Source organism: Castanea sativa, chromosome 8, assembly GCF_040712315.1.
Source record: "Castanea sativa cultivar Marrone di Chiusa Pesio chromosome 8, ASM4071231v1".
Taxonomy (NCBI): domain Eukaryota; kingdom Viridiplantae; phylum Streptophyta; class Magnoliopsida; order Fagales; family Fagaceae; genus Castanea; species Castanea sativa.
In genome coordinates, this window is record NC_134020.1 from 7,659,322 (window position 1) to 7,678,064 (window position 18,743).

At 35.6% G+C, this 18,743-nt stretch overlaps 1 protein-coding gene across 1 annotated transcript; it reads right to left on the reverse strand.

The window, feature by feature from the left end:
- Positions 1–790: 790 nt before the first annotated feature.
- On the reverse strand, positions 791–7,879 carry LOC142606600 (WRKY transcription factor SUSIBA2-like). The gene is made up of 5 exons (XM_075777917.1): positions 7,507–7,879; positions 5,832–6,008; positions 2,228–3,081; positions 1,987–2,145; positions 791–1,762 (listed from the first exon to the last, which is right to left on the reverse strand). The coding sequence occupies exons 1-5, from the start codon at positions 7,726–7,728 to the stop codon at positions 1,030–1,032; spliced, it is 2,145 nt and encodes a 714-aa protein (XP_075634032.1). The 5' UTR covers positions 7,729–7,879; the 3' UTR covers positions 791–1,029.
- Between the last annotated feature and the right edge of the window lie 10,864 nt (positions 7,880–18,743).

The window sequence follows — 18,743 nt, forward strand, 5'->3', positions numbered from 1 at the left end:
CTTTAATTATATTTAGGTAGTTTTAAGTGGATTCAAGAATATCATGAAGCATTGAAGATGTTAAGACAACACAAAGAAACAAGTGTGAAAAGATAAAAAATTGGTGGCTCTATACCTGTATCTATTGAATATTAATGAACCTTGATACCTCTCAATGCCTCTCGATTTATCAAGTTTCACAGATCTAGATTTTCCAAATCTGTTTTTCAGCTCATAATAATGTTACTATTCTAGGGTTTTATTCTCTAATTTACTAGATCATATAAAAACATTATTTTACAGCCGTCATCAAACATAGACATAGAAAATCTATAAACTTCTTGTGAAGCTACTGCATTCTTATGTGCCATAGGGTTTTCTAATGAAGTTGCTTCCTCTTCTACAAGTGTTGAAGAACTTTGCGTCAAACAACAAGCTTCAATATGTTAGAAGTTCGTCACAGATTGAAGATTTGTGCAATTGAAGAATTCCCTATAAAATCAAGTCCAATTAGGATTGTGTAAGGATTCTACTGTAAATAGATACTTTGAGATAAGCCAGGAGGTTAAGATTCTTTGTGTTTGTAATCACTTGATTTGGATTAATAGATTTTTGGAAGTAGTGACCTAAAAATTACCCGGTAAAACTTTTGCAATCACCCGGTGAAATTTTTGCCTTGTAAAGGTTTTTCTCATTAATCAGCAAATCACCATGTCAAATTTACTTTTCACTGTACTCTAGATTAATTTGCAATATGTCCATGACTCTACGAAATTGCATATAATTTGACTTAATTAATCAATTTGAGTAATTGAATTAATTAACTGGGGTCAATCTATAACCCAATAAGGTTTATAAAATAAAGAACTATGAAGGACTAGTTACATATATTTTTGTATGCATTTTGTATAAGAATTTTTCATAATATGCGTTTATATATATATATATAAACCTATCATAACAATGAATTGGCAATAAAATGTCACCACAAAAAGACAAGCAAGTTTCCCTTTGTTGTTGACTACTATAGAAGCAAAAAGAGAATAAAACTCATGATGGAAAACTCCCCATGACCTGGTGATATAAAGATGATGAAGATGATGATGATAATGCATTTCCATGATCAACAATGGGTAGGAAGGCATCATAAAAATCATCATCCCTTTTCTCCTGCTTAGGCCTGAGAATCCTTACATCATTTTCCTTTGGCTGCTGCCCTGAAAGGAAAGACTCGACTGAACCAATAGGTTTTCCATTTTTAAAATCAAAACCAGCCAGCCCAGCTTGGGGAAGATTCAATGGCAGCGAAATTGGGAAGTTTGGGAGAACAGAGGCAATAGAACCAGCTTGATGGGTTACATTGCAATTGGAATTGAGTCCAAGAGACGCATAAGGCATGGTATTTTGTAGGGGTGGAAACTTCATTTGGTAAATGGAGGAAGCCCCAAATTTCATGTCATTATTGAAGTTTCCAAGAAAACTGGAGCTCAGATAGTCATTATTGAATTCAGGTTTTCTATCAAAATGAGGTGCAAGATCTTGAACTTGTGTTTCAGACTTTAGGACATTGGGGTGCCTGGGTAATGTAAGGGCAGGTTGAGCATTAGCAGCAGCAGGAGTTGCATTACCACCATTCGAGTTTATTTGACCACTGTTTCTGGCTGCAGGCACTTCATGGTTGTGTTTCCCCTCATAAGTTGTAATTACACATTTCAGATTGTGAGCAGCCCTTTCCACATGCTTCCGCACTGAACATCCAGCACTCGTGCATTTGTAATAGCTCCTGAGGAGAAAAGTATTACAACAAGAATTCAACGCATATACTAACCAGAAGAAAAAGATGCTTGTCTTTGCCAACTTGGAGAATAAGCTTAATACCCAAAATGCAACCCTCATTAAACAAGTAAAACACGGCATAAAGGTATGTAACCTGAAGACATAGACCACACAACTCCCATAACTTTCTTTATTTCAAGTGGTAAACACAGAGCATTTGTATATCAATACCTAGGGTTTGGATTTCCTTTGACAACCTTTTGCCCATATTTTCGCCAGCGGTAACCATCATCAAGTATGTCCACATCACTCTCTATCTGGACAACGACTCTTGGTTCACGAACAGCCCTGGATGCCAAATTTGTTTCAATCAAGCAGCTATCTGTCTTCCTGCAATAAATAAATGGACTCCATGAACATTTATGAAATTGCTGTGGCCTGTAAGCAATAGCAACTAAGCATAGAATAATACCTTCTTTTGGACTCAGACTCATCATCCTCAGCATCCTCTCCAAGTGAGATGCTTCCCTGGGTGGCTCCATCTTCATGATCATCATGACTGGCAAGTGTGGAAGACAGATCTGGAGTATCTGCTGATTCAAATACGCCCACAGATCTTCCATGGGTAGTTGAAATTGGGTCTGAAAGCTCAGATACAACAGATGCTGAGGATGTCCCTTCCACCCCATCATTCCTCCAATCGGAACCAAGTTTAATATCCTTTGACCCTGATTGAATACTCCTCCAAATGGACTCACCTTCAACTTTACAGGTTCCACTTCCTTCACCCATCATTGATGTTTCATCTATTGAAAATGCCGACCCAGGAAATGCTCGGCGATTAGGCTGGGGTTTTGCATGATTATGAGTTCCCTTATAGATGATTTCTGTTATTTGTCCATCATAAGATCGTTCCACCTTTTTCTTCACCTGACAGTTTGGATGGGTACATTTATAGTAACTTCTAGGATATTCACTACCTTTTACTTGTTTCTGCCCATACTTTCTCCAATTATATACATCTTCTGATGTCCTTTCTGTTCCTGTTGAAGGGCATGGCCCTTTCTGATCTCCTTCCACAAAATGATTTGTCCCAATATCCCCTCCATGAATAGGTTCTTTGGTTAGAGATTTTTGGTCACCAGCTACTTCAGAACAATGAATTTTCAAATTGGCATTCATAATCATGTTTTTGACCATTTTCATCTCAGTAGGCACATCTGCAGCACAGTTCTTGGTGACATCTGCTTTTGGCAGCTCTTCTGGGAACTCAAAATCCATTGGTGTTTGCATTGAGACAAGAGCTTGATAGTCAACAGAAGCTCCCTGCACAATATTGCAATCGATAGAAACCTGATTAATTCAAACATATCACACATTGACGTATCAGTTACTTAGAAAACTAAATTTATACAGAGCTGGTGTCAAGACAAGTGCCCTATTTAGCATAAATTGGTGCGAACACCAGGTATGGGCCACGATCAAGCATGTTTATGAATGTCAACATGGGATGGCCCACCCAGTGACCTTGTGGTTGGATGAAAGACTGATTGATGCTGAATGTTTTGATTTTATTTTCGCACAAAACGTAATTGATTATGGGAATATTTTCATATCTGATGTAATCGATTACAATTTTATTATTTTCTTTATTTGATAAACTCTAGAAGCCCTACTTGGAGGCTCCTGAAAACACTATTGGGTATGTAGAATTTTCTTTTATAAAAAAATCATTGGATAATTTTCCCATTTCTTGGTGTTGATCTTAGGTAACTCTTGCTGTTGAAGACTAGGGTTCAGCCAGCTCTAGGGTGCTGAAGCCTACGGTTGACACGGTTTGTTCTGTTATTTCTTATCTTTTGCACACGTTCCTTTTGCGAACTTTGTGCTGCATCATATATGATTTAGAATAAATCTGCCAGAGCAGGTCATTATGGAATAACCATAAAAAAGTGTCTATAAAAGTAAAAGTTGTGAAATATTGATCCTAACATTAAAAATAAAAAATAAGAAATAAAAAAACTAAATATATTGATGTGCATGAAACTAATATTGAATAAAAGGCAGATAGAAATGAAAGGCATTACAATATCAATGTACTATCCTATAAATCAACTGGGGTGGGGGGGGGGGGGATTCGGGGGTGTAGATGAAAAGGTTTTTACATGAAAATCAACATAAGCATCACATACTACATGTGAAAACCCACTTCTAATGTCTTTATAAAGTTCTTTTCATTTAAAGAAATGTTTTTATTGGTAAGTTACATGTGCATCTGATGGAGCTTAAATCTATGACAATACCATCCATCCCATTATTGTGCCAGGACTAATTGTGATTTAAGCTAAAACCCAATGGCTTCTATAATTTAAAGAATAAAGCTAAGAAAAAAAATCACATGAAAAAAAAGTGTTACACATGGTCTACCAAGATAGAAACAACTTCTGAATTTCTACATTTCCTTCACACCAGATGGTAAAAGCACATTACAAGCTTTGTGCTTCTTGCCCCTCTTAAATTCTCTCCAACACATGGAAAAGAAATCCATCATCTCTAGAAACCCAAAAGACGTTCAGCAGATTATGAACGAGACAAGAAAGATTCCACTAAAGAAGAAGAAGGAAAAAAAACAAAAAAAAAGGAAAAAAAAGAGAAAAGAAAAACCAGTGATACTCAAACAAGGTACCATATAGACCTCATAGCCAGGGATACAAAATTTACCAAATGTTCTTCATGGATCAAGATAGAATGACCAAATAAAGAAGTCATTTCTTCCCTTCTATATCTTCCTTACTAGAGACGAGGAAAAAAAGAACCTTGATTAGGCTAAAAGTAGCTAAAGAAAAGCAAGTTTGAATGCCAAGGAAACCTTGAAATTACATTCCATTTTGATAAGAGGCCCAATTGCTTGCTCCTGGGCATAAGTATAAATTGCTTAGCCCATCAGAGGTGAATGCCCTGGGCATGATTCTGGCAGGTGGAGTCAATTGCCCGTAAGTTTTACAAGCTAGAGTCAAAATTCCAATGGGCTATTCTGTAGAAAGGTTCCATACATTATCAAAAAGAAAAATAGAGAGAGGCCTAATTGCCATTACTCTAGGCAAGCCTAGTTACTACTAAGTCTTATTCTATATTTCTTTGCATTAGCAAATTGCTTATTTTTGGTTTCTATTGGTTTTCTTTAATTTTAGCAGTTTGGCATTTGAAGCTTTTGTCATTTCAAAAATTTTCAGAAATGGGCTATAATTGTGGCCTATGAATCTTGTTTTAGCAAAATTTGGTGGTATCGGGCCTTTATGTGTATCCTTTAAGTAGTTTATCACTTAGAGCATGTTTTGCACACATAAACAAAATAGACCCGGAATAAAAATGGGTACTACTAGGAATCAATATTACTGAGAATAACAAAGTTACTTCTATTCATCTATACAGTTACAACAATGGAAGATAACTCAAAAATCAGTACCCTGTAGCTTATAAAACATTAGACATTCCTTCTTCTAACACCAACATTTTTTTATGTTATCTGATGCACAATAATTTATATACGTCGAGTATGAGTCAGCACCCCTAAGATTGATAAACTTGTTGGACCTTATTTATAGGGCTGATCATCCTACCGATAAGATGATAAAGCAAATCAGCCCAAGGCTTGGGTAGTTTCACTCATCGGAATAGGGCCCAACACTTAGGAAATTTTGAAGTTCTGATTGGGAATCGAGTTTAAAAACCGTGAAATCCAATCAGGCTGAATTAAATATCACATGTTCGCTTTTGATTTTCCCCCCAAGATGGCCCTTGGATATGTCTTCATCACTCCCCCCCCCCCCTCTCTCCCCCGGGAAAAGAAAAAGTCATCTGATCATCTTTATATTGTTCAAGCAATGAGAGTACAGTGAAACAATATAATCCATATGTGGATTTTCAAAAATTACATTCGATAGAAAGTTATTAAGTGGTGTAACTTGAACCCAACACCACATGCCTGTATATATGTCAACCATTTCCAATCTAACAGCAGTACTACATAATCTATGACAACAAACATATAATATAAACAAAAGTAGACAGTTTACCTGCTCTTGAAAGCTAGAAAAGCGTGAAGGAAAATTAGGATCCCCATAAGGCATGAATTTAAAGGAGGCAACGTCACTGCACCTACCACCATCTTCAGCAGTCAACGAGCTCAGCATTGAACTATCATGGTTGAGAGGAACCAATGGAAAAGTTCCAGTGGTAGGAGATGGCAGCACCTAAAAGAATATATCATTCAGAAAACATGTATTGAAATAAGATAGGTTGACATATGAATGAAAATAGCCAAGAAAAGACTTAAATTCACGAGGGAAAAGAACTTATCAGCATTTGTAACCACAAACATGGACATTATTCATACTGTCCTTCTGCCTAATACTATTTTTTTGGCTTTTAACCATTATGCCAACTTGATCAGTACTCAAAATATTCACTCTAAAAAATTTGGTCTCCCATTTTGAGAAGAGTAACAACATCAAAACAGCTAACAAAATGTTGACTGACTTTTGAAGACCAGTGAAGACCTTCTGCAATGTTCATCACCAACCAACAGTATTACCACAATCCATGCAACCAATATGAAACTCATGCTTTGTAGGTGAGGCATAAATTTTTTTTCCCGTTAATAGAGGCATAAATCATTTTATGCCAAAACAATCCAAATTTTACAGTCAACCGGAAAATATTTTCAGGGTGACCCACATACAATTCCATACTTTCAACCTCAAAAAAATCAACAGGAAAACTCTCAATACAACCAAAATTCACGACTGAACCATCAAAATAATGGCAACACACAAAGAGCACAGCCCCACTTCTGTCTCCCATCAGAAAATAAAATTGAAAAAAAATAAAGAAAAATAAAAACCTACACCCACAAATACGATAAAAAATCACAAGAAATGAAGTAAACCCTCAAAGCAAACAACATCCAAAAATTGAACCATCAAATAACCACAAATTAATAACACTATATATGGAGAAAAACAAAATTAAATAAAAGCTTGCATTCATATACAATTCCACACTTTTAGCCACAAATAAAATAAATAAAATCACAAGAAGACCCTCAAAACAACCGAATTCACAATTAAACCATAAAATAAACACAAGTTAATAGCTTAATATATTAAAAAATAAGAGAAAAATTTGCACCCGCATAGAATTCTACACTTCCAGCCTCAAATCAAAACCAATAATTTAAAATAAAATCATACAAGAAAATAACACTTGCACCCACCCACATACATTTCCATACTTCCACCCTCAAATTATAACATAATCACCCGGAAAAACAACCCATACTTTACAACTAAACCATCAAAATCAACAATAATTAATAACCAAAATATATTGAATTATATATATATATATATATATATATATATATATATATATCCAAATTTCACAAGAAAAAGTATTAAAAAAAAAAGGAAGAATTAATTATTTTTAAAAAAAAAAATCAGAAAACAACCAAAATTTCACAACTAAACAATCTAAAGCAGCATAAATAAAAGTGTGAAAACAAATATACATTAATGAATTAAAATAAAATAAAAACCCAGAAAACAATCAAAATTTCACAGCTAAACCGGACCCCACAATTTAATAACCAAACTACATTTAAAAATAATAAATAATAAAGAACTTGCAGAGTGAAAAAAGAGATAGAACGATGAATTAAAAAAATAATAATAATAAGGAAAGGAAAGAAACCTGGGTGTTTGGGAGCATGATAGGGGAGTCAAGCAACGCGGCTGGGCTAATCCCAGGTGGAATAGTGAGCCTAGGTGAGCGAGCAGCTGGCGAAGAAGAAGCCAACGGAGTAGCAGTCCGAAAAAGCGCAGTTTTGTTGAGACTCTGCGCATTGAATCCACACTTTGCTGCCCTCCTCTCCGCAATGCTTTTACTCCCACTTTTGCATTCCTCTGCCTCCATATAAAAACCTCACTCACTGAAACTCACTCACTCACTCACTCACTCACTCAGTGATTCAATTTGAATTGGTTTTGGATTCCTGGGGTGTTGTTTGAAGAGAGGGTTTGGCATGGAAATCAAATGAGAGAGCTTTGTGAGAGAGACACGGAAAGTTGAGCTAATAAGGCCTTAATAGACACTTCATGACGCTACTTTATTTTCTTCCCTTAAAAATGAGTAGGCAGAGCTTTGAAGAGAGGGGTTTTTTTTTTTTAAGCTGCAAATAAAAAAAAAAAGTTTACCTCTAATTGATTGTGCACTATGCCCGTGATATCTAATAAAATTATCCACGCGTACTTTTAGTGAACTATTTCTTAAGTTAATCAACTTGTTTTTTTTTATGAAATGCCACTTAGTAAATTGAACGAGATTCTTCATTCTTTCAAGTTTAAATTCATTTCAAGAAAAATTTTATTTTGAATATAATGTCACTTTATCTGTTACTATTTAAATTTTTATCGATTTTTAAATGATAAAAAGAAATGTAACTATTTTTAAATAATATAATGATATATCTAAGTTTAAATCCAGGAGAATTATTTTTAGATCATGTTAATGGATGTCTTTAGAACAATTATTAATAAATTATTTTTAAAAAGTTTAGATATTACTTTTATTAGTTTATAGGAAATATAAAAAATCATAAAAAAATCATTTTTTCCCATAAATAAACTTTTAAATATATATTTTAAACGAGACTTTTAGGACATTCGTTAATTTTTTTCCATTAGTTTTTTACTAAAGTGAATTTTTCTTCTTTACTTTGAAAAAAATTTTGAAATGATGTACACTAGGAAATACAATAAGAGTTTTTTGAAAAATTTAATCATAAACTTTTAAAATCTTAATCACTCATAGATAAATGCATGGTTCACATTTTCTTGCATTGTCAATCATGATAAGTAATATTTATTTATTTCTTATAGCCTCTTAGTAATATTTATTTAAATATCAATGATATGATAAAACCTAGATCATTAAAATTCAATGCAATAAACCTTAACTTCTCCAATTAAATACAACGATACATATCATATCATTTATTTAACTAACGACCAATGATAACACTATTTTTGTCACGTTAGTTACTCTAAAACTACAATAATACTTTCTCTAAAAAAAAGAGAAAAAAAAAAATACAGTAATAAGTTACAAAAGGGTTGTATATGTACACTTACCAAATAAGTTAAGGAGGTCATAAAATACTTGCCTAAATTTCTAAAATCAGTTAAACTTACCATTTAATTTTTTTTTTTAAAGATAAAGATAACTATTTTTGTCTTATTTTTAATTTCGTGTAAGTGTATATCTAAGTTTTTCTTTCTTTTTTTTTTTCGTTTAAATTATTTTGGTTAAAGTTCTCTTTTTAGCGTGGGATTTGCTTTGTTAATGGCTAGCCGGAAAATCTGGATGGAGAGGTTAGATTTGTATACAATCTATTTGCGGTTAGAAGGGCACGTGGGAAGCTATCTCCGAAATAAATGGCACGTGACAAATACACATATTTTTTTCACACCTAAAACTGCATACATAAATATTACAGTAAATAATATCATTAAATCATAAAATAAATAAAAGCCCTATCCGAAAAGATTGGCGTGTGCCAAATCTAGCCCACAAGTTATCTATTTATTTGCACACTGAAAAATTGCCCATTTTGTTACAGGCAATCAATGTATGAGAGCTTAGTTCGGTAGAAATTAGGATCTTTTGCTTAGGTGTAATTTGGTTAAGAAGATTTCCTGTCTAAGCTCTTAAATCACACTTCTAGAAGTCCCTTTTGGGTATGCTTGGATAATAGAATTTGGACCCATGAGAATTTTGGATTCTAATGCTTAAAACTAAGAGGAAATCACATTTAACAATTCTAAACTATATATCAGATTACGTTAGTTTCACTGTTAAGTTTGATGGAAATTAGTAGCACATAACTTGTATATGATCTTGACTTAGGTGAACAAAATTACAAGACAAAAATACTCTTCGTAAACAATTAAAAAACAAAAGCTTATTTCTTTTTTCTTTTTTCTTATTTCTTATTTCTTATTTTTTTTAAAAATTTTTTCTAGCTCCCTTTCTCTCGTGTGTGTAGAGCGATACAGGTAAAGCGCTCTCTCTTTCCCTAAATCAAAACCCTATAACCCTTCAGAGCCTTTAATTTCTCGCATTGTGCTTAATAACAATACTGCACATTGTTCCTAATAAGCTCCAATTTATTACTGTCTTTACCATCAAACCAAGATTCCAACTTTAACTCACATATTCAAGGCTTTGAAAGGGGGTGGATTAGGTCATGGAGAGTGAGTCTAGTGTGCGTTCTGGGGAGGAGGATGAACTCCAGCAGAGTACGAAGCAGGTTAAGGACTCGGCAAGTGAGTATAGCCATGAGGTAAGTGAGGAGGCCCTGCCAACCCAGCTAAAGTCCTACAGGAACAAACTATTGGGTGTGACTCTCGGAGTGTATGCCCATATGTGTACTGCTGACAACCACCTGGAGAGGGACGAAAGTCAAATGATGAAGTATTAGACCTTGCAGAGGGGTTTGTAGAGGTAAAACTCTCTAAAGAAACCAAAAATAGGATAAGGAGAGGATGGAACAACGCCCTAATAGTCAAGGTGTTTAGGCGAACTATGGAGCTCCACTTCCTCTATAAGAGAGTGATGAATCTGTGGAAGCCCCAATGTAGGGTGGACTGCATTGATTTGGGTAAAGACTTCTTCCTATTCAAGTTCGAGGAGAAGATGGACATGGATAGATTCATATCTGGAGGACCCTGGTTCATTGAAGAACACTTCGTTTCTATTTGCTTATGGGAACCCTATTTCAAAGCCTCTACTACAACTGTTTCTACAGTTGCAGTTTGGGTCCGCCTCAATGAACTACCTGTGGAATTTTACGACCCAGAAGTGCTAAAGGAGATTGGAAGTGCGATTGGGCCAGTGCTAAAAGTCAATGTCAACATGGTGACTGAGGCTAGAGGCAAGTATGCTCGCTTTTGCGTGCAGATTGACCTTTCTAAACCTATGATCACAACTATTCTTATTAGAAGGATGACCTAACCAGTTAGCTATGAAGGCATTGGTGCCCTATGCTAAGGTTGTGGTCGTATTGGACATAAAATCTCTTCTTGTCCATATGAGATTAGAGGTCCTGAGGGACAATCTTCCAATCAAAAAGATAAACCTTCTATGGCTAAGGTGGCAGTGGAGGACCTAGGGGAGAAGGTGGAAGAGGGCTATGGACCATGGATGGTAGTGAGTAGGAAGAAAGGTGGGCCCAAGTCCAAACGAATAAAGGGCACATTTGCCAAGGACCAATTGGATTCCCCTGGTTCAGTTCGTGTAACTGAAACCACAACTGGGGCCCCCAATCACTAGTTGGAAGCCAATGTTACCCATTCGGATTCAATGGGACCAGCTCGTGGCTCCAAGATAATTGTATGAACCATTGACCCTACTCCAACTGGCCAGCAATTCAAGCATCAGGAATCTAAAAAGGTGAGGTCTACTCGGGATGCGAGTCAGGCCGAGTCGATTCCCAAGGGCAATGTGGTAGAATCACGTGAGCTAGGGTAGGTGAGTGGCCTGACAAGGCATGGGAGATCAACTTCTAGCCGTTCTTAGAGACAAAAAAGTTCTAGAATTTTAGCAATTGGAGTTAAGCCACCTAAAACCAAAAAACTCCTCTCGACACCCATGGTGTTTCACACCATGGAAGAGATAAACCGAGCTCAGCTATGATGAACTCTAAGCAATGGGCGATCAAGTATCAAGGGGAAGTGATTGCAATTCCAAATGTGGTGATAGATCTGATTAGAGCAAATCTGACGATGATATGGGGTTGGTTCGATTCACAGCAGAAAGAGTCCTGGAGGAATATCTTTCCTCTGACTCTAGTGAGTAGGGTGATGAGAATCAACAAGCATTCAAGGATCCATTGCATGTTCCAGTTGGGCCTATTACAAGAGCAAGATCCAAGAAGATCAAAGAAGTACTTAAAGGGCTAATTCAAAGAGATTTGGGCTGATTGTAACGTAAGACATTAAAAGCTTGGCCCAAAGAAAGATGAAGGCGTAATATAATCCAAGTTATTGAGGGCTGATCTGGTTTAATTGGGCGTGATTTATGGCATGGATTAATGGCTGATTGACTTTCTAGCTCCATATCAGTTAATAGAGATTTTTTCCTATTCTGGAGCTGCTAATTTCAGACCAAATTAACTTTTGTTTAGGGTTTTATTATTTAGTACGTTTTTTTTATATTTTCTATTTTTCACTCATGTCTTATAAATAGCATGCACTCATTGTAATAGAGGATGACTGAATAAAAATCAGAAAACGTGAGGCTTTGCTCTTCTTTTGGTTCTTTAAGAACTGAGAATTTATCAAGGATTCTTCCTTGTGGCGTTCAAACTTTATACGTTCAGTTCGTAATTTAATTATAATCATTGGGTCATGGTTTGTTACTTTTACATTTGGTTCACGTTTCACTTATAAACGTTGGATCAGAGTTCTATCTGATGGAAAAATGCATGTACACAGTGGAAAATAATGAATCTACTTCATTCATAAAAGTTAACATGTACTATATAAGTTTTAGAATTTGAGAACTAGAGAGTGTACCTTGGAGCGGTGAATTTCAAAACCGAAGATCAAAATCACTTGGAAACACTTTCAATTTTCACTCCAATTCCACTAATGCCCAAGATGTGTGGTCTCTCAATCAGTTCCAAAGGGAGAATGTCAAAAAGTGTCTAACACTTTTTGCACCACTTTGCAATAGTTCTTACAAAATTCTCTGCAGAAAAATCTGTATGTTTCTCCCTTTGTATCTAACTGATTATCTAATTGGGCTAACCTTTTGGGCCTTTCCAATTGGGCTTAAGTGTGTGGCTTGGAGTGGGACTAAAAGGGACCAATAAGACACCAACTCTAATGGGCCTTGGGCTTTTCTGTCAACTCTTGACAAGTCCAAAGTTATCATTAACTATATTTAATACCACTATATAAATATAGTTGCACTCTAGGCCTTATTTATAAATTATATCCCAAGACTTTATTGTACATGCAACCCCTTCATAAAATATTCGTAATAACACAAAGTCATGAAAGAAGACTGCCACTTTGTAGATTACTACATCTTAATTCCTTGAGTACCCGGTTTAATCCTTTAAGTTATTCATCATATATTTATGAAATCCAATTCCATAAACATATACTTTAGTAACTCCTTACTAAAGTGGTTAGGCTTAACTCTCTGAATAACAAACCCATTAAACTTATCTCAAGAGAATATTTTGTATCTCCGTTAAGAGACTATGAATTCCATCTTGAGAATATATGTTCCATCAACACTAAATGTGATTGCTCAACATACTGAGGTTTTGACCGTAACTATAGATCTTACTCCTGATATATCAAAGCAACATACACTTCATGATCAGGTCCATTATCCTCTGTATATGATTTTTTTATCTCTTTTTTTGGATAATTTAGGCTTTCTGAAAACAATTATCTTGAACAATTATCTTTTGGATAAATCCCTTAAAATAGATCTTGATAAAGTTCAGATTATTTACAATTTTATTGTTATCCAATCATCCCTTTTACTCCTATGCATGCATCCCTATCTTAAACACTAATTATCAATCAATCAAATTTTTTTAAATTAATTTTAATTGTTTGACCAATCAGAATTAATTTAAATTAATCATGTGTGGTTGATTCTTCCTAGACACAATGCATATGGATCGTGCAAACTTGATCTTGCGATATCTTTCGATTAGATGGTCCGATTTAGAAACCAGAAACATCGTTGCGACTGTTAGAATCTCAAGATCATTATTCTAATATGTAATGAATGAGATGATGCATGTAATGCAAGAATAAATTGTTGCATGTAATGCAAGAACAAAATAATGCATGTTATACAAGAACAAATTGATATGTGTGATCCAAGAATGATTTTTGGGGTACATGGATGGTCACTCTATTCATCTTCCTTGATTAAACACTTATTATCAACTAATCACAAAATTATTTAATTAATTTTAATTTTTTGACTAATCAGAATTAATTTAAATTAATCATGTGTGGTCGACTCTTCCTAGACACAATGCATATGGACAGTGCAAATTTGATCATGCGATATCTTTCGATTAGATGGTCCGATTTAGAAACCAGAAACACTGTTGCAACCGTTAGAATCTCAAAATCATTATTATGATATGTAATGAAAGAGATGATGCATGTAATGCAAGAATAAATTGTTGCATTTAATGCAAGAACAAAATAATGCATGTGATGCAAGAACAAATTGATACATGTGATCCAAGAATGATTTTTGGGGTACATGGATGGTCACTTCAGTCATCTTCCTAATTAAATCATAGGTGCAAAATTGAGTGTCTACAGAATGCCCCTCATTGACAGAGCTTGAAAAGCGAATGTCAATGTAAAACAAATACACTGATTTCCGCGACCATGATTACCTAGCCCTCGAACCAAAGGGTTTCTCTACCATGAAACTGGAGTTGTCTGCAAGCTAAGGGCTTCTCTACCTAGATCTTGACAAAAGGCAAACAAAGGGCTTCTCTACCTTAAAACAAGAGCTGTCTGCAATCTAAGGGCTTCTCTACCTCAATCTTGACGAAAGGTAACCAAAGGGCTTTTCTGCCTAGAAACGGGAGCTGTCTGCGATCTAAGAGCATCTCTACTTTGATCTTGACAAAAGGTAACCAAAGGGCTTCTCTACCTTGAAACAGGAGTTGTCTGTGATCTAAGGGCTTCTCTACCTCGATCTTAACGAAAGGTAACCAAAGGGCTTCTCTACCTAGAAACGGGAGCTGTCTGCGATCTAAGGGAATCTCTACTTCAATCTTGATGAAAGGTAACCAAAGGGCTTCTCTACCTTGAAACAGGAGTTATCTGCTATCTAAGGGCTTCTCTACCTCGATCTTGACAAAAGGTAACCAAAGGGCACCTCTACCTTGAAATTGGAATTGTTGAAATGTCAATCAAAGGTCCTCCTCTACTTTGATGACGATCAAAGGTCTTCTCTACTTTGATAATCTGGAACCGAAATGACGATCAAAGGGATCTCCTCTACTTTGATCTGCCTTAGGAATGTTGATCAAAGGTCTTCTCTACTTTGATCTGAAATTGCTGGAATGTCGATCAAAGGTCTTCTCTACTTTGATCTGAAATTGAAATGGTGATCAAAGGGATCTCCTCTACTTTGATATGAAATTGCTGGAGTGTCGATCAAAGGTCTTCTCTACTTTGATCTAAAATTGAAATGACGATCAAAGGGATCTCCTCTACTTTGATCTGAAATTACTGGAGTGTCGATCAAATGTCTTCTCTACTTTGATTTGAAATTGCTTTCTAAAAAAAAAAAAAAAAATTTCAAAATTTAGAGTTGAACTCTATCAAGAAAAGCTTCGATTTGACAAAAGGTCTTCTCTACTTTAACTGATAGGTTCTTTGAGGTCCCACTGCTTCTGAAATGTGTCATTTTCATTTTTCCCTTCTAGATTTGAACTTTATCAAGAAAAGCTTCGATTTGACAAAAGATTTTTCTTTTTGAGAAACATTTGATTTTTGAAACTTGAAAGTTTTTAAATTTTTTATTTCAAATTTTGAGACCTTTGGGATCTAGAAAAAATTTTCTTTGAAACCTAGAACTTAAAATCGAGAATTTTGAGCCTTGGAATTTTAAAACCGAGGCTTGGGGTTTTTATCATGAAATCTGAGGTTTGAAAAAAAATTTCTTCTTTTTTTTTTTTATGACAACTGAAGATTTGAGTTTAAAATTTAGGCATTGAGAATGGAAATTTGAAAACTTGGGAATAAAAATCTTGAATTGAAAACTTGGATTTTTTTTTTTGGGTTGACTGAGTCAACTTAGTTTGACTGAGTTGACTCAGCCTTGGTTGAGTTTAATCATGTGGGGGCTGAAATTTTGGCCCCCCACTTCCCTTTTGCTTTCTTTTTTCTTTTTCTTTGCTTCATCTTTCTCACCTCTCTTCCTCCATTGTCACTATTCACTCTCTTCTTCCCCTTGGATTTTCTTGTTTATTTCATAATTTCTTCTCACAAAAAACATTTTTCTAAGCTTCTCAAGTTTCCCTCATCCATCTCCATCAATATTTTATTTAGATCCTTGTGTTTTGAGCATTTTCTTCACACACCCATTTTGGTGAAAACCCATCTTTCAAATCCATTTTTCTTTGCATCAAGATGGCTTCTTCTTCCAAAGGACCTTCTTTTCTTATTTTTCAAGGTAAGAAATATGATCCAACATTTGATTGGCATGAGGAGGATGGACTTCTTCAAGACCTTGGGACCCATGCTCTATATTGTCACGTAGACACCAAGGTGAGTTTTTCTTTGGTTTCTTTCCTTCGAAAAAATGTTGTTGCATGCTTTATTGAAAGTTTCATGGTGAGATTTTGTCATTTGGTTGTTCAAAATTTGGGGCATTGCTTGATTGGTTATGTTGGAAAATGTTGGCTTTGGAGCATTCTTGAAGTATTATTTTTGTGATCATGGTGCAATTTGGATAATATGGGTGGCTTATGGAATTTTGACAATGTAGGTAGATATTGATGTTGTTAGATGAATTTTGGTTTGAATTTTGGGAGTATTGGCATCATAAAAAAATTGGTGGTAAGTTTATGTGAATGTATTCATGATAGGTACGGAAAAAGTTTATTGACATGTGTAAACTTTGTTTTATGAACATGGCAAAATTTTTGTGGATATGTGCGTGGACATATTCATGGAGATGGGCGAATTTTGTGGGTATGAAAAATTTTTGGACACAGAAAATTTTATGGGTATGGACTTTGAAAGAATTTTGTTGGGCATGTGGTGTTGATTCTAGGAAAATTTGTGTGGTTATGATTTTGGCTATGTGAGAATTTATTTGTGTATGAGCATGAGGGATTTTTTTTTGGTCATGTAGGTTTTTTTAATGGAAAAATTTGGTAGTTGTGCATGGACATGTCAAAAATTTTAGTTGTGGTAAAATTTTGGTAGGGCATTGATTTTCTTTTGTGGTGGTAGGGCATTGACTTTTTTGGGCGCGTGGGAATTTTTGGACATGGGAATTTTTTTTAGGCATGTGATTTTGGTCATGGGATTTAATGAGCCAAATTTGTGTGTTGCAGAGCCTCAAGAGTCGAGGTAGTCTCTAAATGTTGAGAGGTGCATGGGCAGCATTGTCTCCTAGCATCAAAAGCATTATCAATGAAGTAGGTTTTAGTAGTTTCTTTGAAGCCTTGTTGAATCATGAGACTCATGAGTACAAAGATCTTCAGTTACTTCTTGCTTTGGCAGAGCGCTTTTGGGACACTACTTACACCTTCCATTTTCCATGTATTGGGGAGGTAATGTTAACACCTTATGATTTCTCTATCATCACTGGTCTGAGGTTGGATGGTAAGAGAATTCTTGTCAATGATTCCTTTACTTCAGCTAAACTCAAAAAACTTCTAAGTGTAGTGCCTTCTTGAATGAGGAGTAACAACATCGCCTTGTCTTGGTTATGTGAAAGTATTCCTCATTGTGAGACTGCGGCAAAAGCATGTTCATGCGTCTTTCTATTGGGAATTTCTTGTGTCCAGATTTAGGCAGTACTGTGAATTTGCGCTACCTAAAAAGTTTGAAAAGAGTTGGACAAATCCGAAATTATGACTAGGGCGGCATGGCTTATGCCACTTTGATGCACTTCATGACCCAACTCTCTAGATGGAGTCTTTCAAGCTTAGGTGGGGCTCCATTTGTATGGCAGGTGTTGAGGACTCTTTTTTCGGCCCACATGGCATTACTTCATTGGCAACCCATGCCACATCAACATATGAATTTGGCTCACACAATGAATCAAAAATCACGGCCCATATCACCTTTCTTACACTCATGGCAAGCGGCTTCTTCAACAAGAGCTCATATTTACACAATGTCACAACAAAACCCGAGGTACGTCATCTCATCTTCGGCTTATGATCCAAGCTCATAAGTCTCTTTGGGGGAACTTTGGGAGTCGTGGTTTAGAGGGCCAAGAGGTATGTTTAGTAAAGCTCCAGCGGTTTAAAGTTGATAAAAGAAACATGTTACTTGGCGTGTCTTCTTCAACTCCCTAAATTCTGACAAGTCCGTGTGTGGCGGGTAACATATGGTAAGCATCTCTTATCACATAACACTTAAAATGATAAAATTTCCTATTGCTTCCTAAAGCTTAATATTCATCACATGACACATACTCAATATCCCCAGCCATCCAGCTGCTGGGAATATAATTGCTCATTCAATCCCCAGCTGTTGCTATACAAATTTAGAAACTTCATTATATTATTTTACATAAACTACATTACTGCTTTCAGCTAAAATCCAACTCAAACACATAGCCTAATTTGATTGGCTACCTTTTATCTCCAACTATATGCAAAATATTCATTATATCTTTCATACCCAGCTGCTGTCTGCCATAATCAGACCATATATTTTTCTGCCATCTGCCAGAGCAGAACATTAAATACTCTTCTTGCCCACCAAGATTATGTCACAGCACAATGGGACCTCAACTAAATCTCTAAACCTTCATTACCTTTCAACCAATCCTTCTATTACTTGCTAGAAATGTGTTGTAATGGAACCTTGCACCAAAAACACAAACACCCAAAAGGGGAAACATTTCCAGCAGACCCCCAGCAGTGTATTCAGCACTTGACACCTGGTTGGGAGTGACATCAGCACCCATTAAATGCTGAAATCCCAGCTACCAGCTGCTATGCCTAAAGTAGCAAGATACCCTTGAAAGTGATCTTACCATTTTCAGCTAAAACCCATAAAATAAATGCTGAAATGTCATCTCCAGCAGTCTGAAATCACCCAACTTTTGACCAAAGTAATAGCTGTCTTATGACAGCTGTGACACCTGTCTCATGATAGCTGTCACAGCTTTTCCTAACAGCT